The sequence below is a fragment of the Triturus cristatus genome, chromosome 1_1, assembly GCF_964204655.1.
Source record: "Triturus cristatus chromosome 1_1, aTriCri1.1, whole genome shotgun sequence".
Lineage (NCBI taxonomy): Eukaryota > Metazoa > Chordata > Amphibia > Caudata > Salamandridae > Triturus > Triturus cristatus.
Genome location: NC_140579.1, coordinates 26,235,753 through 26,261,708, shown reverse-complemented (window position 1 = coordinate 26,261,708; position 25,956 = coordinate 26,235,753). Strand labels below are relative to the sequence as shown.

At 42.6% G+C, this 25,956-nt stretch overlaps 1 gene segment (V, D, J or C); it reads right to left on the bottom strand.

Annotated features, from left to right (window-relative positions):
* Positions 1-475: 475 nt before the first annotated feature.
* Positions 476-25,956, bottom strand: part of LOC146869204 (immunoglobulin heavy constant mu-like) — a 484,927-nt gene continuing 459,446 nt past the window's right edge. The window contains 2 exon segments of the C gene segment in view: positions 476-1,082; positions 3,044-3,367. Of these exon segments, the coding sequence occupies positions 736-1,082; positions 3,044-3,266 (570 nt within the window).

The following is a 25,956-nucleotide window of genomic DNA, read 5'->3' as shown; positions in this document are numbered from 1 at the left end:
GTGCTGCTTGTGCTGTGATTTCAGAACTAGACTCTGCTATATTAAGTGATGAAGGCTGAGCAGTCCATATGGTTTCTCCCATCGGACCACAGCTGCAGTACTTATCCTCCCACTATCCTTGGTGTTCAATGGGTTATATGTCAAAATAGCAAGGTCAAGAAGTTGGCCTGCACTTATATGCACAATGCATTACAGAATATAGATTTACTATTGACTGTATTCGTTCACATCAATATTTTGGAAGAGATTTCTGGGCTCTTGCTGAATTATTTTCCTTTAAAAACGTGGATACAAATACTCGTTGCAAAAAATATCGAAGCATTCAACTAACATGCATTCTGGCCCTGGCTGGAGAGGTCAACAAGCTTTCTTATACTTTTCTTCTAGCTTTTTATTTGTGTCCCGAAATACATCCTCCCCCCTTTCATGCTGAACTGAAGCCAGATCAGAAAGGAACCATAGACACACACAGTTAGTGTTTGATCATCCTGTGGTTTGCAGGAAAGGCTAGATGTTTTATTTGCAGACACAAAAAAAATTGGAGAAAAGAGTATCCAAAATGCAGACATACATCATGGGTCAGCAGCCTTGAGACCCCGATCCCCCACAATCGGGAAAGAGTAAAGCCACAGAGAGAAAGGTTGGTACACAGACGAGGGGGGGAGAGCGGATCTCGAGAAGGCTTGAGAGCAGCTCCAGACTTCTGGACATTTAGCCTTTTCCCTGCTGGCAAAATCATTTACCGCGAGTCTTCTGGATACTCCGCTGCATTTGGTTGGTGGGCAGGCCAGAGTGGATGGCGATGCACGAGTATCGTTCCCAGTTCTCCCACTTCGACTTCGGAATGGTGAGCATGCTGTACATGAAGTGAGTGTCTGGCCCATTGGTGCCCTTCTCCAGCACCGCCACTGTGTTGAGGGAGGCGTTGTCTGGTAGAATGGAGTTCTGCTGCTTCCACTGTATGTAGACTTCTGGTGGACTGAAGCCCTTCAGCAGGCAGGTGAGACTGACGAGATCTTTTTGCTTCAGCTCTTGCTCGTGCGGTGGAAAGAGGTACATGGATGGACCAAGCACATGCTCTTCTGAGGAGACACCAAAAGAGAGAACGTGAGTGTGGGGGTAATGGAAGGAAGAGAGCAAGAGGATCTTCTATTGCCCCACCCCCTTCAAACTCCAACAAAGTTCATGACACAGAGTGAGGGGGGGTTTGAATTTTGTGACCTGTACACAAATCAATCAATTTTCCAAGCAAGCAAATTTTCAGTGTTATTGTAACCCCGGAGCACTAAGATGATTTTTTATGGCAATATCATGCAAACATAATTGACCCAGCCAATAAGTCATAAAAAAAGATGTCGGCACTGATAAATTGCTTCATGGGCCTCTATCAATGTATAGTGGGAGTTTCAGTAGTTGTGAAAAGGAGCCACCTTCATTGAAGACTTTCCATGGTTAGGAGGCATATCTTTTTCATGGCCACTTACACTATTTACTTTATTTCCTGAAATGGGTTTATTTAAACGTGTTGTGCATTCAGTCGTTAGTGTCTCTGCTCATTAATGTCAATTTTAAAAGGGCCGCTAACATCAAATTGCAACTTATGTATCATTCACTTTAAATTTTTACACCAAATTTATTATACTCCGGACCAATTATACAAATACGGACTTAGGACACAAGACGAATGCCAAAGATGTGACGCGTCAAATGCAGAATTCTTGCACTTATCTTGGGCATGCCTCCAGATCCATAAGTATTGGCAGGAAATGACAGGCGCACTCACGACTATGCTGACTGAATTGATACAGAATGCACAGCTTATTTGCTTATTAGGAATATGCAAACTCGGATCAGCAAAGAAACGGAAATTTCTCGCTGTTGCACTATTGCTCGCTAAGCGACGCATTTCAATTAGGTGGGGAAGCAAGCAGTCCCCCCAGGTTTAAAGACATTTCATACTGTAAGGAGACACTTGAGGTCTATGCAGAGGAGTTACCGCAGGCGTCCAGACCCAGAGACTTTTGGGAACCTCTAACACAATACCTTCAAGCAACACAGGCGGATGACTAAACCACAGCACAATGATTGATCGCACATGTTACACTCGCAATCTCTGCTTAACCCCTTGTGTGCCACGCCCTTTCCCCGCCCTGTGCCGGGCGTTGCATTAGCGGGCGGGGTTCATGACGAGCTGGACTCGTCATGGGCACAGCGCAACCGCGGCCCATGACGAGTCCAGCTCGTCATGGGCACAGAAGGGGTTAAACAGGCGTAACGGAAGTTTGATACAACAGATGTCAAGATCAAAATGTGCCAAAAAATGTGATAAGGTGGTGAATTGCGGATAGTCATGATTGTCGGATGATCGGGATATGCTAGATTTCTGGTTAGTTTATTAATGTAAAAAAACTATGTGTGCCTTTTCGAATATGTAACTCTATGCAAATGCAGAAAACGCTTTACATGTACTGTGTATACTCTTCATTGCTGACAGGAATAAAATAAAAAAATACAAACATTTAAATAAAAATTTTTTTTAAAGGGTTCGTTTTTTGGATGAATCGGGGTGGGAGATGGCTGCTCGCTGGCAACCAGACTCCCCTTTGAAACTCCTTTCACACAGCAAAGGCCAATGTGAAACTGAAGTCAAACCTTCTACTTATAGGTGAATGCGCCAGTGTTGTTGCATGGGGTTGTATGGGCATGTGATGTTTGTGAGGATGTGTAATGCTAACCTACAGAGAATGCTTGCCCTACAAGACAAAGTAAATCCATGTTTAGACAGTGCAAGGTCCCAGTTGGCATGTTAACATGGCTTTGTGATAGGGCTGTGTGCAATTTGTCTGGGCTTTGAATGCATGATGAAGAGGTTGAAGGTCGCTTGGTCTCACCTTACATGGATATTGCTACTGGATCACTAAAATTAGATTCTTGGTGATGAAAATTACAGCTTCAATTGGGTCGTTCCATTTTAAAATGAAAATGCTTCACCTAGTTAATAGCACGTGATGACGCGAACTGATCTTTGAATGGCAGGTCTCACCTAATGGCTTTTGGATGGTCCTGGTGATGGGGAACGGCAGGTCAGGGTGCTCCACTTTGCAAGAGAACGCCGCTCTTTGGTTCCAGGCCTCCGTGGTAATTGTGAGTGTGCTGTCAGCCCCATAGGAGCCATCAGGCTGCTCCTCCGGCTCATCCTTCTGACCCACAACAGGTGACCCGTCCGCTTGTTGCCAGGTGATGGAAAGGCCTTCTGCAGACTCCATCTTTGTAACCTGGCAGACAATGGATGGTTGCTTGGTGATGTACAGATCTTTGGCTTTGGGAGGAATCAAGGACACCTTAAGCGGAGCGCCACTTGGAGATTCTGCAAAGAAAGGAAGAGCAGTGGGCAACTTTACAAAAGGCTGCACCATTCAATGTCATCCCTGTTCCTGACAAAGACAGACCCCAAATCCTTACTTAAAAGAAATATGTTATTCACCGAGAAGTGCTCCACATTGCGTCAGCAACTTACCAAGCTCAGTCATGTCTCCATATTAACCATTATTGACCTGTTAACCTTTAGCATTTCCAGTGCCAGAACTGCAAATTCCCAGCATCTTCAACAATTTAGAAAAATCACTATCATGAACATGGTCTGCACCTGCTAATCAATGTTTCCACGTTCAACACATCCACGACCCTCCCCTCAAGCACCCGCCACCTCATGTCCAACATCTCTAGCACCCGCTCCTTAGGAGTCAATCAGCTCTATTTGTGTTGAAAATTTTTATTGAGTTTTATAATATAATACAAGTTAAGAACAATGCAATAAAATATTTGTTAATAAATATTATAAGAATGAAAGACATTAATGGAGGAATAACATTTTGCTGTTGGATAAAACGAATAAATATGGAATATATAAATATATGATACATAAGTAAATTAATAAATAATAAAAGTCAATGTAGACAATAAATTTATGAAGCATATAACATCAATTGATAAATATAATTGGTTTGGATGTAAATGTGAAACAGTGATTATAGATAAGAGCATCGTAGTAAGAGCATAAAGAATGTATTATTATGTAAAAATATTCATCTATTAAAATTTTAAGGTACAAAAGGAATGGGAGGATAAGAAAGTAAAAGGAAAATTAAACTTGAAGAATAATGTGGAGAAGTGGAGCCAGAGTACAGAAAAAGAAGAAGAAGAAATATAATTAATATGGTGTGAATATAACAAGATGAGAGAGATAGAATAAATAGTAATGGTAAGAGCTTGGTGGACAAGTAATACAAGCGATAAATTAGTCTACTTGACTGAGAGTATTAAGAGGGACAGGAGAGGTGTCAGTTTCCACAACTTTGGCTTTAAGGAAGGGTGACCAGGTCTGTAAAAATATATCAACTTGATCCTGCAGGTTATAAATCAATCGTTCATGTGAAGCTGTCCGAATCACTGCCACTGACCATTGAGAGGGTGGTGATGATGATTTCCATTTGCATAAAATACAAATTTTAACAGTAGCCAAAGCAGTGTGGAAGAGACGATGTTGTGGTTTATAAAGCCTAGGAGAATGACGCAGGGCATGCAAAAGAATGTTGGCAGATGTCAATGGTAAATGTAAGGGCATTGTAGAGTGTAATGTTTTACCAACATAACTCCAAAGAATTTCTAATTCTTGGACACTCATAAATAATGTGAGTTATGTCACAGCCAGGAGCGGAACATCTCCAACAATCAGCATTTGAAAGTAAACCAGCTTTATGTAGTTTGACCGGTGACCAATGCCAATCATGCAGAATTTTGAACAGACAAAATTTAAGCAGTGTTTCACGAACAACTTTATGTAGACCTTCTAATATGTGATCCTATTCTATAGCTCTAAAAGAAGTTGATAAACGAATTTGCCACTTAAGTCGAAGATTATGAGAGAGGGTTTGTGAAAAAAGATGGAGCGTAAAAGTTTTATAGAGACCAGAAGTCACTCCTCTATGCCTTCCCCACACGTATAAATAAGATAATATTGGAGATGTTGGAAGCAACCAAGGGGGGGATCCAAAATGTTTCTTCAAACATTGTTGAAGTTGAAGGTATTTAAGAGAATGTTGAATAGGGAGGTTAAATTCCTCTCTCAATTGTGAGAAGGATTTAAATTCGCCATCATGGAGAAGCTGATCTGGGGAATAGATGCCTGCTATTTGCCGTAACGGCCAAGAAAGCATACAACCATTGATGCGTACTGGAGTTATTCCACAAAGGGGCCTTAATGTGAATACGTGCGTTTGAACCCAGGAGGCGATATCCTCTTTGCCAAGATTTACACATAGCTGATAAAACCAGGTTTTTAGGATCAAAGCAGCTAGTGCCGCTTCCATACAAAAGAGAGAGACCTGAATCCATAGCTAAGAGATGACGCTCTATATGGACCCATTGTGGAATGTCTTTTAAACCTGGCAGGAAATAAGAAAACAGAGATGTGCAGAGCAAGGGAATAGTTTTCAATGGATGGGAGACCCATTCCTCTGTACATTTGATGGGCTTTTAATTTTGCCATTGCAAGGCGAGGTCTAGCAGACACCCATACAAAGAACTTAATTTTAGAGTCAATCGATCGAAGCGTAGACAAAGAAATTTGGAGGGGGAACATGCCTAAAATATAAATAAAACGCGGGAGAGTGACCATTTTAATGGCTTGGACTCTACCCCAAAGAGAGAGTATAAATTGTTCCATTTATCAAAATCTCGTTGCATTTGAAAAATCAAAGGGGCTAGATTATCGGTAACTATGTTTTCCAAACCTTTATTAACCAAGACTGCTAGGTATTTAAGGTGTGAGACCTGCCAATGAAAGGGATAGCCGTATATGGATGCCTTTGTAGTTCCATCGGAAATGGGTAGAGCCTCACTTTTATCCCAGTTGATTTTATAGCCTGAGAAAGAGGAGAAGTCAATGATTGTAAGAAGGGATGGGAGAGAACAGGAGAGATTTGTAAGGGTGAGTAATATATCATCTGCGTATAGGTACATTTTAGAGTGTCCAATTGGGAGGGGGACACCAGTGATGTCAGCAGATTGTTGCAGCTAATGGCTCCATTACCAAAAGGAAAAGAAGAGGGGGAAAGTGGGCATCCCTGGCGCCTACCCCTCTGGATCTGAAATGTATCAGACAGAAAACCCCCGCAGTTCACCTGAGCAGAAGGATTGTCGTACAGCAGACGGACTCTAGTTATAAATTGATCGCCTAACCCAAATCGCTGCATTGCTGCAAAAAGATATTTCCTTTCGATCTGATCGAACGCTTTCTCAGCGTCAAGTGAAAGAGCTAATGCATCCTCTGTTAGATGTTTAGTAGACCACAATGTATGGGCTACTGTGCGTAAATGGTTCTGAGAATAACGCCCCGGAACAAAGCCTACCTGGGTGTGATGTATTAGGGAGGGTAAGACTTTACGGAGGCGGGACGCTAGAACGCTGGCTAAAATTTTGATATCACAATTTAATAACGAGATGGGATGGTAACTACTACATAATAGGGGGTCTTTACCGGGTTTGGGTAATACTGCAATAACTGCCTTGTTAGAAAGAGGTCCTAATGGAGATTCCCTATCTGCCTCCTGAAATGCAGAAGGTAAAGTATCAATAACATTGTGTCCTGCCCAACGGTAAAATTCAGCAGGAAATCCATCTTCCCCAGTGGCTTTATGGTGAGGTAGAGCAGTAATGGCTTTAGAATTTCTCCCTCTAGCAGGGCTCTACCGTCATCAGAGTGACAAGGAAGATCCACTCCTGTAAAAAAGGAAGACATTTTATCCAAATCTAATTGATCGCCTGGAGTATAAAGGGATTGGTAAAAGGAAGCAAATTCATTGACAATCTCTTGAGGTCTCGTAAGTATATCGCCTTGCATTGATCTACTAGCTGGGATTGTCATGGCTGCCTCTCTTTGACGCAACTGTGCAGCTAGCAATCTCTCAGCCGTCTCTCCCTGCTCATAATGTCTTCCCTTCATTCTCTGCAAAGCATACTCAGCTTTGGAGGTAGGCAGATTGTTTAAAGCCATGCGTGCTTGCTCAAGTGATTTACGGTTCTGTAAAGATGGGCTAGATGCAAATATACGAGAGAAAGATTGAAATTCATGGTCCAACTCTATTTGCCGCGCAGCATTCTGCTTATTAGCAAGCGCAGCATCGTGCATTAACTGACCCCTAAGAGTGGGCTTAGCCGCAGCCCACCTAGTCCTACTGGAAATTACAGAATTCTTGTTAATGGAAAGATAATCTTGAAGATGGGTGTAGGAGAGTAGGATCTGCACCTTTGTTGCCCCCACTTTTTTTACTGATGTTTACACTGGTTTCTGGCTATAGTCTGGCTGGGTCCCTGCTAATCAGGACCCAGTCTCTCTGTTCTCTCTAACCAACTTCGAGTGCATACTTGATGCACTAGTGATTGGATACTGTGGTACCTTATGAGCCCCTAGTATATGGTACCCTAGGTACCAAGGGCATAGGTACTTCACAGGCCTACCAGGGGCTGAAGCATGTATTATGCCACCCCTGGTAAGCAGACTAAATCTGACACCACAGGCCTGCTACTGCAGCCTGGGTGAGGTAGTGTTAGCACTCCTCACAGAGGTATAGGTTCCCTATATCTCACCCTACACACACATATAAGCCTATCAGTCACCCCTAAGGCAGGCCCTATCAATCCTGATAGCAGGGTGCTTGGTTTACATGTGAGGGGGTGCCTCTGCCTGAGCAGGGCCCCTCTGCAGCCCTCAGAGTCTATTCTCTGTGGCTGTTTGTGGATGCGGTTAAGCCATATACTCTTAAGTGCATTATAACCTAGTGGTAAATGCTAATTTTGGGATGGCTGCATCAAAACATGTTGTGTTTGGTGTCAAACGCCTTGGAATCATACCCCCACACCAGTAACTGGTGTGGGAGTATCATCCCACCCTTCTAGAGGGATAGACATGTACCTACTGTGGATCCGCAACCTCCTCCTCCTCGTCTTCCCCTTCCTCCCCCTCACTCCACTCCAAGCCCCCCACCCCAGCCCCCTCCCGAATGCTGGGCGCTGCATTCCCGGAGCCCGCCGCGAAGCCTACCCCCTGTCCCCCAGCCGTCCCGTAGCCTTCAACCCTCCCACACACTTCCCCTATCCCAGGCGCCCCAGACACCCCTTCCGACCAGGACTCAAAAATGTCCAGGCCTGCCCAATCCCGCTCACTCCCCTCTGACTCAGTCAATAATGGCGAACCCCCCCCCACCACTCCACACCCGTCCTGCCCCGACGCAAGCCCCATACCCCTATGGCCTGTACCGCCCCCTCTCCAGGTGCCTGCACCCCTTCAAACCCCCCAAGCTGCTGGTCCACGACCAAGGAGGCCTCAGGTACCTTTCTCACCCCTTCCCCCACAACCTCCAGCCCAGCTTGAGCCCCCCGCTGCCCTGCCACATCAAGTAAGCCACTAGGGGCTGCTCTCCTCTTATAGGAGCGGCCCCTCTCCGCCTGCGACCTCGGGTGGGAGCCACGCGACGCACTCCCCCTCCGAGGCCGACCTCCCGACTCTCGTTTAGGCCCCAGACACTTCCCCGGCCCCTCCCGCTTCCCTGCAGGCTTCTGGGCAGCGCTCCCCGTTAACGCGCTGCCCGTCTCCACTCCCACTGCCGTATGAAAGGGGGCCGCTCCGCATACATCACTGCAGCCCCCATCGATCCAGGCAATGCTTCCCCCCACCTCCGGGGCCGCTCCCCTGGCATACGAGCGGCCCCCAACGGATCAGTTACGCGGCGGGGAGACGCCCGACGCACTCCCCCGCTCGGAAACAGTCCCTCGCCTTACCGCCCCGCCCGCCCTGCCCCCCTCTCCCATTCCGCTCACTACCTCCCTATTCTCCGGGGCCGCGCTCCTGACATACTCGCGGCCCCGACCACTCACCTGCGAAACCGCCGCCTTCCGGGGGGGTGAGCAAGCCGCGACGGGCGTGCGGCCCTCGTTGAGTCCGGGATCACTAAGTCCATCCTGCCAGCCTCACTGAGCAGCCTCAGGGCCTCCAGGACACGATAATCACCACCAGACATGTTCGACTACCCAAGAAATTCACCTACCACTGCCGCTACTTAACCACTAGGCCTGGCAAAAACCCCACAAAAAACCTGCCCTGCCAAAGCGCTCCCAGCCACCACGTCACCAAACCTAAAATGGTGGCTGGGATAACGCGAAAACCCGTCATATCCCCTTTGGGCTATAAACTCGAAATTGGGCTACATTTGGGCTATTCCCAATGTAGCCCAAATCATCAAAAGGCCGCGCCGGCCACTCCTCCCCTGCCCCCTCCCAATCTGCCCGGGGGCAGACCTCGCTGTGCTCGGCTGCCCCCCAAGCTCCCATTCTAATTGCTCAACAGGGCCCAGCGTGCTTCTGACTGGAAAAATGCCTCTTCAATAAAATGAACTCGGAGAGAGTTCACATTGCTACGAAAACCGATGAAACCACTGCCGCCACACTAGGCTCTTCAATTACGATGTTTCAGTGGTCCTTGGCGTGCTGAGGAGAGCAACGCCTCCGTCGGAGGTGCCACCCATAGGGGAGCTCCTCTCCTAGGCGGCCATCTTCCTGGGTGCCAAGACCACGCCCCCCCCTCAATCAGCTCTATTAACAGAACTGTGTACCTGATTGTGAGCTCTAGCCTTTGGCCCCTGCTCCACCTCTACTAAATTTAAAGAAACATTTTGTGACGTCAAGCCGCAGAGAAAAATATGTCAATCATTCAACAAAATCTTTGACAACTCTGCGCTCAAGCGAACAATCTTAAAGCCTCATAAGGGATCCCTGTGCCGCTGGGGAACATGTCACCGATGTGTGGATTCGTCATCAGCTCCATTGTCAACAAGGTTCAGGGGCAGATTTACAAGGCCCTTGCGCCACTTTTGCATCACTGTTAACATGGGAAAAGTGACGCAAAAGTGGCGCAAGGGGCTTGTAAATCTGCCCCTCAGTACTTTTTATTTCTATGGAGACATCACTCGGGTCATACGCCTCTTAGTCACTCAGCTTCAGACTTTTTTCTCCTTATTTTAGAGTTTCGCTAAATATGCTTTGTAATTTGCCGCAATCAACATTCACAATTCAACACATGCGCATCCATCTATGGTGAAACCAGCGTTAGACTGCCATTGTACAATCATTGCCAGGTGATATGAACAGCAGAACTGAAGATTGGCACTTCAGATATTTCCTCGGGTGGCAGGAGATAGGGAAGGACAGATTATTTTAATACAAGGAGACCCCTTTATCTTGGCTTTGGTGTTTTATAGTCCGAATATTTGTCTTTTTCCAAACATTGGCCTCTAGCCAACAATTAGCCTGGTCCAAGGGCAGCTATAGAGACACCTATGTGGCTGTGATGGAAACTGGTGTCTTACTCTTCACACACAAAACTATTGTCTTTAAAATGCACACAAAATGAGTAAACTTAGCATTTACTCACGGGCGTTGAAAAGTACATATTTTAAAAGCGCTAACCAGACTAACTCGTTGGGTATTTTGAAAAGTTTTGAGCCTGAATGCTCAGCTCGCTGGTACATTTAACTGTGAACAAGAGACGTATGACAAACCATTGGTACAGTGGCATCTAAATACTCTTCCTACAGTAATGTTTGTCATGCCACTACTGTTGCTGTCTGCAGTAATCAAGCCAGGATCCAGGAAGTAGTTTCATGAAGATTTATTGAGGTTGGTTACAGGATGATAAATACAGCCCCACCAGGAGCAGCCTTCTCCAACTGTCCATTCCCACTCCCAACATTCCATGCAGCATCACACTGTGAGCATTCCATTGGCACATCTTAACCATAGCAAACCAGGATACTACACATACCAAACCAGGATACTACATATCCTCCTTTGTTCCAACAAAAACAAAAAAGAACGCCAAAAACTAGAATGATAAGAGAAAAAAAGAACAGAAGCTAGACACAGAAACGAGAAGACCGGAAAGCACGAGAAAACAGAAGAAAAATATACAGAAAGAAGACGAGAGAGAATAACGCAAATAAAACCCATCTTCCCTTCCAAGGAATACAACCGAACAAAGACACAAAAAAGAGATAGGGAAAAGATATAATGAAAGACATGAGAACGTAAAACGTAAAACACCCATCTTCCCTTCCAAAGAAAAAAAGAAGACAACATCCATTAATGACTGTCCCCTGCATAACCACTGGCCAGGTAGAAATACAAGAACACAGCTCACATCAGGAGAAAACAAGACAACAGAGAAAAAGCGGAAACCTAATGCTCAGTCTTCCCTGACGACAGCAAGAAAAAGAAATAACAATGAATAGAATACAACTGGGCTACAGCGTAAAACTAAACTAAGACAATTGAAACGCCCAGAGTAACATGACCCATGCACTGTGGCGACTTGAACCACACACCCTCCAAGGGTAACAACATTCGATTACGCATGGGCAACCTCGAGTGGAGGTATATGTGCACTAATTGAAAACAAAACAAATGCCAGCACTAAACACCTTAAGAAAGGTAACACGTGCACTACAGTGAAGGCAATAAACAATGATGTGATGTCCACCTACGGACGCACCTCGACTAGAGGTAAAAACATTATGCACCAGATAATGGGTAAAGACCCCAAAACACACCTCCGGAGAGGTCAAGAATTTGTGCATTTGAACACGGGACACACTTCCGTGCGACACACCTCAACTGGAGGTCAACTGGTATGCACATGAGCTAGGGATATAACCCTAAACACACCTCGCAGAGAGGTCCTTAGATTACCATGTGCGAGTGGGACAAGAATCCACACATAACCATGTGTACATGAGACACAATACACTGTGATCGTTGTGAAAACAACACGAGGACTGACCTCGCGTGGGGAACAAAAATGTTTTGCACAATAGAGGTAAATGAAAACAAATAGTACCATCGCCTTGTACCAAGCTAATGACAATGCGTACCCCACACTGTGACCAACATAGTCACGACACCCTTTAACAAGCATTTACAATGCAACAGGTCTCGCATTTGTAAATTTTAGAGCTATCGTACACTAAAACTACGGACCCAAATCACTCCATTCCAATGCTCGCAAGACTCCAAGATTACATCAGGTGTGATAATGTAATGTTAGCACGTATTTGTTATCTTAGCTCATCCTGCTATCCTTACACACTTGGAATATATTATGACATTTATTCAGAATTAATAAGGGCAGAAGTTACAACTAAAAAAACTGCCTGCAGCACTGAGCCCATATACACTATAAGACGAGCATATTTTCAAATACAAATGCTGAGTTTTAAGCACGACGGCGTGCTTGTCTACAAAATCAGGAATTTTCACGCTCGCTGCTAACATTAGCTGCAATAGTAATTACGACCCAAATCACTCCATTCCAATGCTCGCAAAACTCGCAGATTACATCAGGTGTGATAGTATAATGTCAGCACGTAATTGTTATCTCAGCTCATCCTGCTATCCTTACACACTTGGAATATAATGTGACATTTATTGAGAATTAATAAGGGCACAAGTTACAACTAAAAAAACTGCCTGCAGCACTGAGCCCATATACACTATAAGACAAACATATTTTCAAATACAAATGCTGAGTTTTAAGCACGACGGCGTGCTTGTCTACAAAATCAGAAATTTTCACGCTCGCTGCTAACATCAGCTGCGATAGTAATTACGAGCCAAATCACTCCATTCCAATGCCGCAAAATAAAGACAGCTAAACCCTTCTAGTAAAATAAATACAACGACCTAAATAGCAGTACAACTCTTCCCGAAAAATAAATTAAAACAAAATAAATAGCAGAAATGGACCATCGTACACTAAAACTACGGACCCAAATAACTATATTCCAATGCTCGCAAAACTCGCAGATTACATCAGGTGTGATAGTATAATGTCAGCACGTAATTGTTATCTCAGCTCATCCTGCTATCCATACACACTTGGAATATAATGTGACATTTATTGAGAATTAATAAGGGCAGAAGTTACAACTAAAAAAACTGCCTGCAGCACTGAGCCCATATACACTATAAGACGAGCATATTTTCAAATACAAATGCTGAGTTTTAAGCACGACGGCGTGCTTGCCTACAAAATCATGAATTTTCACGCTCGCTGCTAACATCAGCTGCGATAGTAATTACGACCCAAATCACTCCATTCCAATGCTCGCAAAACTCGCAGATTACATCAGGTGTGATAGTATAATGTCAGCACGTAATTGTTATCTCAGCTCATCCTGCTATCCTTACACACTTGGAATATAATGTGACATTTATTGAGAATTAATAAGGGCAGAAGTTACAACTAAAAAAAATGCCTGCAGCACTGAGCCCATATACACTATAAGACAAGCATAGTTTCAAATACAAATGTTTAGTTTTATGCACGACGGCGTGCTTGTCTACAAAATGATGAATTTTCACGCTCACTGCTAACATCAGCTGCGATAGTATAGTTACAGCACGAAATTGTAACATGAAATCATCCTGCCGTCTTTACATACTTAGAACATGGGATGAGATTCGAGAGGGATTAATAAAGTTAGAGCTTGCAAGTATAAAACACCCGAAAACAGTGAGCCCATGTGGTTACAACAACAAAACATAACCAAAGGCTAAAGTGATGTTCCTTATAACACAAGCACAGTTGTAAATAAGAAACGTTTGTTTTGGGCAAATGTATACCATTTTACACATCAACACGCTTCACGCTCGCTGCTGATATCAAGTATGATCGTATATTTACGGGACTTCATTCACACATCAAATCATCCTGCTATCCTTACGAAGTCAGTACATGGTGTGCCATTTGTTATATATTCATAAAGGCACAAGGGACAATTATAAAAGAGCCTGAAGCATTGCGCCCATGTACACTATTATTCAAGGGTTTCCTACCCGCATCCACGCTACGCGCACACAGCCACTTCGCAGTGCCCTTCAATTGGGAATAATGTGTGAAAAGGGTAAAAAAATCGGAAGACAGAAAGTCTGGTATGGTGTGAAGTGTCAGCTTGTTTGTGGCAGCTAAAAAACGAAAGAAACCAGGCCAAGATAATTAAGTACATTGAGATGGGCAGTATAGATTGTAATCTCTTCGTTCCCAGCTTCAAAGACATGCAAATGAAGACACAGAGTGATGTGAAAGGTCTTTTCCATTCCAATGCCGCAAAGTGAAGACAGCCAAACTCCCGGGAAAATAAATAAAAATAAGCCCAAAAGCAGAAACGGACCATCGTACACTAAAATTACGACCCAAATCACTCCATTCCAATGCCGCAAAATAAAGACAGCTAAACCCTTCCAGTAAAATAAATACAACGACCTGAATAGCAGTACAACTCTTCCGGAAAAATAAATTAAAACAAAATAAATAGCAGAAACGGACCATCGCACACTAAAACTACGGACCCAAATCACTCCATTCCAATGCTCGCAAGACTCGCAGATTACAGCAGGTGTGATAGTGTAATGTCAGCACGTAATTGTGATCTCAGCTCATCCTGCTATCCTTACACACTTGGAATATAATGTGACATTTATTTCAAATTAATAAGAGCACAAGTTACAACTAAAAAAACTGCCTGCAGCACTGAGCCCATATACACTATAAGACGAGCATATTTTCAAATACAAATGCTGAGTTTTAAGCACGACGGCGTGCTTGCTTACAAAATCAGGAATTTTCACGCTCGCTGCTAACATCAGCTGCGATAGTAATTACGACCCAAATCACTCCATTCCAATGCTCGCAAAACTCCCAGATTACATCAGGTGTGATAGTATAATGTCAGCACGTAATTGTTATCTCAGCTCATCCTGCTATCCTTACACACTTGGAATATAATGTGACATTTATTGAGAATTAATAAGGGCAGAAGTTACAACTAAAAAAACTGCCTGCAGCACTGAGCACATATACACTATAAGACGAGCATATTTTCAAATACAAATGCTGAGTTTTAAGCACGACGGCGTGCTTGTCTACAAAATCACGAATTTTCACGCTCGCTGCTAACATCAGCTGCGATGGTAATTACGACCCAAATCACTCCATTCCAATGCTCGCAAAACTCGCAGATTACATCAGGTGTGATAGTATAATGTCAGCACGTAATTGTTATCTCAGCTCATCCTGCTATCCTTACACACTTGGAATATAATGTGAAATTTATTGAGAATTAATAAGGGCAGAAGTTACAACTAAAAAAAAATGCCTGCAGCACTGAGCCCATATACACTATAAGACAAGCATAGTTTCAAATACAAATGTTTAGTTTTATGCACGACGGCGTGCTTGTCTACAAAATGATGAATTTTCACGCTCACTGCTAACATCAGCTGCGATAGTATAGTTACAGCACGAAATTGTAACATGAAATCATCCTGCCGTCTTTACATACTTAGAACATGGGATGAGATTCGAGAGGGATTGATAAAGTTAGAGCTTGCAAGTATAAAACACCCGAAAACAGTGAGCCCATGTGGTTACAACAACAAAACAGCACCAAAGGCTAAAGTGATGTTCCTTATAACACAAGCACAGTTGTAAATAAGAAACGTTTGTTTTGGGCAAATGTATACCATTTTACACATCAACACGCTTCACGCTCGCTGCTGATATCAAGTATGATCGTATATTTACGGGACTTCATTCACACATCAAATCATCCTGCTATCCTTACGAAGTCAGTACATGGTGTGCCATTTGCTATATATTCATAAAGGCACAAGGGACAACTATAAAAGAGCCTGAAGCAGTGCGCCCATGTACACTATTATTCAAGGGTTTCCTACCCGCATCCACGCTACGCGCACACAGCCACTTCGCAGTCCCCTTCAATTGGGAATAATGTGTGAAAAGGGTAAAAAAATCGGAAGACAGAAAGTCTGGTATGGTGTGAAGTGTCAGCTTGTTTGTGACAGCTGAGAACCGAAACCAGGCCAAGATAATTAAGTACATTGAGATGGGCAGTATAGATTATAATCTCTTCGTTCCCAGCTTCAAAGACATGCAAATGAAGACACAGAGTGATGCGAAAGGTCTTTTCCATTCTAATGCCGCAAAGTAAAAACAGCCAAACTCCCGGGAAAATAAATAAAAATAAGCCCAAAAGCAGAAACGGACCATCGTACACTAAAATTACGACCCAAATCACTCCATTCCAATGCCGCAAAATAAAGACAGCTAAACCCTTCCAGTAAAATAAATACAACGACCTGAATAGCAGTACAACTCTTCCGGAAAAATAAATTAAAACAAAATAAATAGCAGAAACGGACCATCGCACACTAAAACTACGGACCCAAATGACTCCATTCCAATGCTCGCAAGACTCGCAGATTACAGCAGGTGTGATAGTGTAATGTCAGCACGTAATTGTGATCTCAGCTCATCCTGCTATCCTTACACGCTTGGAATATAATGTGTCATTTATTTCAAATTAATAAGAGCACAAGTTACAACTAAAGAAACTGCCTGCAGCATTGAGCCCATATACACTATAAGACGAGCATATTTTCAAATACAAATGCTGAGTTTTAAGCACGACGGCGTGCTTGTCTACAAAATCAGGAATTTTCACGCTCGCTGCTAACATCAGCTGCGATAGTAATTACTACCCAAATCACTCCATTCCAATGCTCGCAAAACTCGCAGATTACATCAGATGTGATAGTATAATGTCAGCACGTAATTGTTATCTCAGCTCATCCTGCTATCCTTACACACTTGGAATATAATGTGTCATTTATTTCAAATTAATAAGGGCAGAAGTTACAACTAAAAAAACTGCCTGCAGCACTGAGCCCATATACACTATAAGACGAGCATATTTTCAAATACAAATGCTGAGTTTTAAGTACGACGGCGTGCTTGTCTACAAAATCAGGAATTTTCACGCTCGCTGCTAACATCAGCTGCGATAGTAATTACGAGCCAAATCACTCCAATCCAATGCCGCAAAATAAAGACAGCTAAACCCTTCTAGTAAAATAAATACAACGACCTAAATAGCAGTACAACTCTTCCGGAAAAATAAATTAAAACAAAATAAATAGCAGAAATGGACCATCGTACACTAAAACTACGGACCCAAATCACTCCATTCCAATGCTCGCAAGACTCCAAGATTACATCAGGTGTGATAATGTAATGTCAGCACGTATTTGTTATCTTAGCTCATCCTGCTATCCTTACACACTTGGAATATAATGTGACATTTAATAAGGGCAGAAGTTACAACTAAAAACACTGCCTGCAGCACTGAGCACATATACACTATAAGATGAGCATATTTTCAAATACAAATGCTGAGTTTTAAGCATGACGGCGTGCTTGTCTACAAAATCAGGAAATTTCACGCTCGCTGCTAACATCAGCTGCAATAGTAATTACGACCCAAATCACTCCATTCCAATGCTCGCAAAACTCCCAGATTACATCAGGTGTGATAGTATAATGTCAGCACGTAATTGTTATCTCAGCTCATCCTGCTATCCTTACACACTTGGAATATAATGTGACATTTATTGAGAATTAATAAGGGCACAAGTTACAACTAAAAAAGCTGCCTGCAGCAGTGAGCCCATATACACTATAAGACGAGCATATTTTCAAATACAAATGCTGAGTTTTAAGCACGACGGCGTGCTTCTCTACAAAATCAGGAATTTTCACGCTCGCTGCTAACATCAGCTGCGATAGTAATTACGAGCCAAATCACTCCATTCCAATGCCGCAAAATGAAGACAGCTAAACCCTTCTAGTAAAATAAATACAACGACCTAAATAGCAGTACAACTCTTCCGAAAAAATAAATTAAAACAAAATAAATAGCAGAAATGGACCATCGTACACTAAAACTACGGACCCAAATCACTCCATTCCAATGCTCGCAAAACTCCAAGATTACATCAGGTGTGATAGTGTAATGTCAGCACGTATTTGTTATTTTAGCTCATCCTGCTATGCTTACACACTTGGAGTATAATGTGACATTTATTCAGAATTAATACGGGCAGAAGTTAGAACTAAAAAAACTGCCTGCAGCACTGAGCCCATATACACTATAAGACGAGCATATTCCCAAATACAAATGCTGAGTTTTAAGCACGACGCCGTGCTTGTCTACAAAATCAGGAATTTTCACGCTCGCCGCTAACATCAGCTGCGATAGTAATTCTGACCCAAATCACTCCATCCCAATGCTCGCAAAACTCGCAGATTACATCAGGTGTGATAGTATAATGTCAGCACGTAATTGTTATCTCAGCTCATCCTGCCATCCTTACACATTTGGAATATAATGTGACATTTATTGATAATTAATAAGGGCAGAAGTTACAACTAAAAAAAACTGCCTGCAGCACTGAGCCCATATACACTATAAGACAAGCATATTTTCAAATACAAATGCTGAGTTTTAAGCACGACGGCGTGCTTGTCTACAAAATCAGGAAATTTCACGCTCGCTGCTAACATCAGCTGCAATAGTAAATACGACCCAAATCACTCCATTCCAATGCTCGCAAAACTCCCAGATTACATCAGGTGTGATAGTATAATGTCAGCACGTAATTGTTATCTCAGCTCATCCTGCTATCCTTACACACTTGGAATATAATGTGACATTTATTGAGAATTAATAAGGGCACAAGTTACAACTAAAAAAACTGCCTGCAGCAGTGAGCCCATATACACTATAAGACGAGCATATTTTCAAATACAAATGCTGAGTTTTAAGCACGACGGCGTGCTTCTCTACAAAATCAGGAATTTTCACGCTCGCTGCTAACATCAGCTGCGATAGTAATTACGAGCCAAATCACTCCATTCCAATGCCGCAAAATGAAGACAGCTAAACCCTTCTAGTAAAATAAATACAACGACCTAAATAGCAGTACAACTCTTCCGGAAAAATAAATTAAAACAAAATAAATAGCAGAAATGGACCATCGTACACTAAAACTACGGACCCAAATCACTCCATTCCAATGCTCGCAAAACTCCAAGATTACATCAGGTGTGATAGTGTAATGTCAGCACGTACTTGTTATCTTAGCTCATCCTGCTATACTTACACACTTGGAATATAATGTGACATTTATTCAGAATTAATACGGGCAGAAGTTACAACTAAAAAAACTGCCTGCAGCACTGAGCCCATATACACTATAAGACGAGCATATTCCCAAATACAAATGCTGAGTTTTAAGCACGACGCCGTGCTTGTCTACAAAATCAGGAATTTTCACGCTCGCTGCTAACATCAGCTGCGATAGTAATTCTGACCCAAATCACTCCATTCCAATGCACGCAAAACTCGCAGATTACATCAGGTGTGATAGTATAATGTCAGCACGTAATTGTTATCTCAGCTCATCCTGCTATCCTTACACACTTGGAATATAATGTGACATTTATTGAGAATTAATAAGGGCAGAAGTTACAACTAAAAAAACTGCCTGCAGCACTGAGCCCATATACACTATAAGACGAGCATATTTGCAAATACAAATGCTGAGTTTTAAGCACGACGCCGTGCTTGTCTACAAAATCAGGAATTTTCACGCTCGCTGCTAACATCAGCTGCGATAGTAATTACGACCCAAATCACTCCATTCCAATGCTCGCAAAACTCGCAGATTACATCAGGTGTGATAGTATAATGTCAGCACGTAATTGTTATCTCAGCTCATCCTGCTATCCTTACACACTTGGAATATAATGTGACATTTATTGAGAATTAATAAGGGCACAAGTTACAACTAAAAAAACTGCCTGCAGCAGTGAGCACATATACACAATAAGACGAGCATATTTTCAAATACAAATGCTGAGTTTTAAGCACAACGGCGTGCTTGTCTACAAAATCAGGAATTTTCACGCTCGCTGCTAACATCAGCTGCGATAGTAATTACGAGCCAAATCACTCCATTCCAATGCTCGCAAAACTGGCAGATTACAGCAGGTGTGATAGTATAATGTCAGCACGTAATTGTTATCTCAGCTCATCCTGCTATCCTTACACACTCGGAATATAATGTGACATTTATTGTGAATTAATAAGGGCAGAAGTTACAACTAAAAAAAATGCCTGCAGCACTGAGCCCATATACACTATAAAACAAGCATAGTTTCAAATACAAATGTTTAGTTTTATGCACGACGGCGTGCTTGTCTACAAAATGATGAATTTTCACGCTCACTGCTAACATCAGCTGCGATAGTATAGTTACAGCACGAAATTGTAACATGAAATCATCCTGCCGTCTTTACACACTTAGAACATGGGATGAGATTCGAGAGGGATTAATAAAGTTAGAGCTTGCAAGTATAAAACACCCGAAAACAGTGAGCCCATGTGGTTACAACAACAAAATAGCACCAAAGGCTAAACTGATGTTCCTTATAACACGAGCACAGTTGTAAATAAGAAACGTTTGTTTTGGGCAAATGTATACCATTTTACACATCAACACGCTTCACGCTCGCTGCTGATATCAAGTATGATCGTATATTTACGGGACTTCATTCACACATCAAATCATCCTGCTATCCTTACGAAGTCAGTACATGGTGTGCCATTTGCTATATATTCATAAAGGCACAAGGGACAATTATAAAAGAGCCTGAAGCATTGCGCCCATGTACACTATTATTCAAGGGTTTCCTACCCGCATCCACGCTACGCGCACACAGCCACTTCGCAGTGCCCTTCAATTGGGAATAATGTGTGAAAAGGGTAAAAAAATCGGAAGACAGAAAGTCTGGTATGGTGTGAAGCGTCAACTTGTTTGTGACAGCTGAGAACCGAAACCAGGCCAAGATAATGAAGTACATTAAAATGGGCAGTATAGATTGTAATCTCTTCGTTCCCAGCCTCAAAGAGATGCAAATGAAGACACAGAGTGATGCGAAAGGTCTTTTCCATTCAAATGCCACAAAGTAAAGACAGCCAAACTCCCGGGAAAATAAATCAAAACGCGCTAAATAGCAATGCAACTCTCCCGGGAAAATAAATAAACATAAGCAAAAAAGCAGAAAAAGGAACATCGTACACTAAAATTACGAGCCAAATCACTCCATTCCAATGCAGCAAAATAACACAGCTAAACCCTTCTAGTTACATAAGTAAAACGCGCTAAATAACAGTGTAATTGTTCTGAAAAAAAAAATGAAAACAAAATAAATAGCAGAAACGGACCATCGTACACTAAAAGTACGGAACCAATTCACTCCATTCCAATGCCTGAAAGAAAACACAGCTAATAAAACACGCTATGGACCCAATTCAAAGTAAACACAGCTATAATAATAAAACACGCTACTGACCCAATTCACTTCATTCCAATGCCTCAAACTAAACACAGCTAAACTCTTTCAGCAATAGCCACGAAAAGAAACAAAAGAGTTCCAACTGAAACACTTCATGCCACATAAAGCATGTTTACTGTAGTTAGGCGGTGCTGCGTGGGCGTTCTTAAAAAAGTAAAGGCTGATCGACAAAGGGCATTAGCCTGTCAGAAACCAACACACTAAAACAGACAAGCTCAGGAACCAATTACTGACAAAGAGCTGCAGTAGGCGGAGATTCAACACATTTACAAATTACTTAATGCCTCGGAGAGGCAGCGCATGCGCTGCCCTATGCGAGACCTAAAAATAACAACGCCTCCGCTGGAGGTCAATGTAAATGCACTAGAAAAAGGAAGAGACCTAAAAGACACAGTTCATAGAGAGGACACACTTCCAGATAAGTCAAAAAACTATGTGCATAAAAGAAATAGAGTTAAACAGTGTAATCCGTATTTAAAACAAAACACTTTGACAGAAATACATTAAAACTAATGTGATTGACCATGGAGCTTCAAACCCGCAATGTGAGAAAATGTCACTAGATGGCAGCATGACACACAGCAGTGAAAATGTACTAAAACAAAATTTCACATTTTTAAAGAACATTACACAGCACTCGAGTAAAGAAATGCCACCACCAAAAAAAACAAGTTACTGTTGTTAATAAAATGTCACTTGGTTCCGATAAACCTTCAAAGTAAGTTTTGCCCATAAATTTCATGTTGCACAATCGAAAAATGGTGAGAGAACATAAATACTGTCAGCTGATAGAGCTCAAACCTCCATCCTCACGGACATCCACGAGCAGATGTTAAACAGAGCATGTAATTGTTCCTCCCACGATCGCTCTGCTGACAAAATAGAGCTTGACTTAACTTTATTAACACACCTCAACTGACAAACGTGGTTGGCAAGAAGAAGGAAGAAGAACATTTCACGTTCCAAAACAAACAACCTGTAAGGTTGAATCCTCCAAGTCCAAGATGGCGTCACGCTGTCCCACGTCGTGCAGGGTGGTTCGCGGCACGCCTTTGCTTCCAAACGCCGATGGAAGGATCGAGGAACGTCACAAAAGGCTGGTGAGTTGAAGAGCGCGACACCATGAATCAGGTAAGGTGCGCGAGCCTTATTTAAAATTTGAGTCAAAACACATCAACCGCCGTTTTTCTTTAAGGTGCCTCAGAGAAAAAAAAACATCCCCTTGAGCAAAATAAATTCTATCAAGCAGGCCGAAAACTCCAAACTAATCCCCAAACAAGCCGCAAAAAGATAGAAAAGTGTCTAAGAAACAATGTGCGCAAGTGTAAAATAAAGCACATGTAAACTTTGGGACACTTCTAGGCTTATGAAGAGACCAGCGCTCACAAGGGGTGTCAGTTTTCACACAAAAACCATTCACTGTAGCTTGGCATTTGCTGTTCTCAAATCAAAGAAACAGTCTAACGTCACAGCGCACTTTGGTTTGGAGATAGAAAGGCACTAAAGGCGAAGCCTCGTTTCTCCTTTACTTCCAACCCGTTTTGACATGTACATCAAAATCACGTGCAGTAGTGAGGGAAAACTTGAAAAAAAACGATGACCGCTTGCTTGTCACTGGTCACTTGTCTATTGAAAGAGCTGACAGAGTGAAATCTTGTCCTTTGAATATTGAGATGCTGTAGAGGCAAGGTTCTTAATTTTTTTTTAAAATTACGCAGACTGTTGCTAAACCGCAAAAAATGACGCAAGGTCAAATAAAAGTACAGAGAGGCAGAGCTTTATGCTTGTTGCGCAAAATTTGTTTTTGTGGTCTCTTGAAGGCACAGGTCATAAAACAAAACGTAGTAGAGAGTCAGGCTTACCCTCTCTTGAGGCTTGAGCTGCAGTTGAGACTGGAACAGCCTTCTTCAGATGAACTGGCACTGTAGAGTTGAGGGCGACCGTTATAGTGGTCACTGGTGTTGCTTTAGCTTGATAGTAGGTACACCAGACTTGAAGTAAACTTGAATTTGAATGTTACTGAGGTAGCAGAAGCAGGTTCTTTAGTTCAAATCGTCGCCATAAAATTGTAGTAATCAAGCCAGGATCCAGGAAGTAGTTTCATGAAGATTTATTGAGGTTGGTTACAGGATGATAAATACAGCCCCACCAGGAGCAGCCTTCAGGTGCTCAGCCCTTCTCCAACTGTCCATTCCCACTCCCAACATTCCATGCAGCATCACACTGTGAGCATTCCATTGGCACATCTTAACCATAGCAAACCAGGATACTACACATACCAAACCAGGATACTACACTGTCATATGGTGCTGAAGCACTCAGGAGAATAAAAGATTACCCTGCTGGTTTTCTCAGCTTGTGGGGTATTTGTGCACAGGTCGGGAAGGTGGAAATGTGACAGGCTGTACAACAGCATTTTTGCTTGTACCTAATCCACCCTCCGAGCCCAAACTTTACATTCTCTCGCTTTCTGTTCTACAAACTTGAGGGCATATTTACCACAAACCGTCGGAGGACGAAGCTGCGCCAAATTTGGCAGCGCCGCGCTCCGATATTTCAAAAACTCAGGGATTTGCCTTATCTACAGCACTCCTTTTTCCCCAGGGTTGACAGTGTAATTTTCACCCAGCCCCGGACCTAGCAATCACCGGCTAGAGTTCTATAACTGTCTCTCCATTAATGACTCCATGTGCAAACCACATTTGTATAAACTCAAGGTAAGCGGTTTAACTGATTTCTGCCGGCACCCACCGCAGTCAACCTATCTTTTCTCACTGCTTTATTTATATTTTTCGCCAGGACCGCTCACTGCAGCGAACCCAAAAGATCGTCCAGAGCGTCCACGCTCTTCCTCAATCCGCCCGTAACACGGCATCAAGGTTAGCAATTCCAATTTACCGCCGCCCTATATTGTTATACTGCACAAAAGCATGGCACTCGCAGCATGATCCGCTGCCTGCCGCCCTGGCAATTCCTTAGGCACAGCAACCAGCTATTTAAATGCACAATTGGTTGCAGCCATTCTCATATAGGCCTTCCTAGTGGTTCAATAAGCACAGGCAAGACAGTTTTAACTTTATACCAGCACCTCAGTAGATTGTTAAGCTAGTGGGCTGCCAATCCAAGAAGTAGTTATTCACGGTTCTCATGCAGCTTACTCCAACACCAGCACACCACTTTTTACATAGTAGCACTCACCACCACCATGTTTCCCTGTTCCAAATACCCCAGCCCCAGTAAGCCTTTAAATTCAATTCTTCTGCACTTGTCTGACTAAAGCAATTCAAATTCAGCATACACAGTAGTTTTCACCAGGCTATCACCTTTAGCTCCTTAACTATGTGTCCTCTAATATCTTTTCATTTTCTGCCTTCCTTCCTCATTTTTCCTTTGTTCCACAGGCAGTGTGTAAATTCAGGCTTGTATTTTACCCGTCCTGATGATGATCCTAGTATTGTTTTAAAAAGGATCGAAACGTCGTTGACTTGTTTAAACAGTATGGCCATCAATCCAAAGTGTTAAAACAAGTGCACTAACTGTTTTTTCTAAAAGCTTGCCCTAAGTATTCCTATTGGCTACAAGCTACTCTTGTCTTGCCTGAAATGTTTTTGTCCAAATGTAATTGTTTTGTGTTTGTGTAGGACGCAGGACTGTGTCCCACTCTATTACTGTGCTCTTATTCGTTTTGCATTCTTTGATTCTTTAAATTGTTCGTCTGGCTGGACATCTTTAATATAGAACTGATTCTAGTCTATATTTACCGTAGTTGTATTGAGTGTTTAAGGACCTTTGTTTCTGTAAAAAAACAGAATGCAGCACGCATAGAATACGCAAAAATGAGGGGAAATTCTCCTAGTGCCATTTGAACACCTGCTCTAACAGTGGCCAGACTAGGGAAATTCACTGATGCAATCCGGGCCGCACTGACACAAACTATCAAGACACAAGATGTAACTTGCCGGCCACCAAGCTAGGGCGACTAGGACCAAATCATTTCTAAAACATAACATCATTTCTGTGTCTACAATGAACCCAGAGTCCTGCTTCGGTTAACGGTCATTACAAAGCTTAGGTTCACAAGGGAACAAAAAAAGGCCAAGACCGATGGACTAAGTAAATTAATCCAGGTACCTGGCACTGAAACCAGGAAAATTCAGTTGCTTTAAACGGCCCGTCATCAAATTAAACATTATTTTATCGGGCACAAGGCCCACTAAAAAAGGCACGCAAACTGGGTCCCCACTTGCAGAAGCAACCTCTATGCGCCAGCACTTCAGTTCCAGCCTGGACAATTGTTTTTAAGATTTAAGAATTTTAAGTTTGAAGCAAACTCAGTGAGTCTTTAAATATCTCTTTCCTTTTTCTTTTATAGCATTCTGTAATGATAGTATATTGTAATGATTTTAATTAATTGAACAGTAAAGTACAATACAGATACAGATACCTGCTCTTGCATGCCATCAGTTTTTGGCGCTGTCTCAGATTTACACCTGCTTGTAAATTTGAGGCAGTGTAAAAAACAATGGGTGTTGCAGTGGAACGGCCACACCAACACACATTGCACGCCCTTT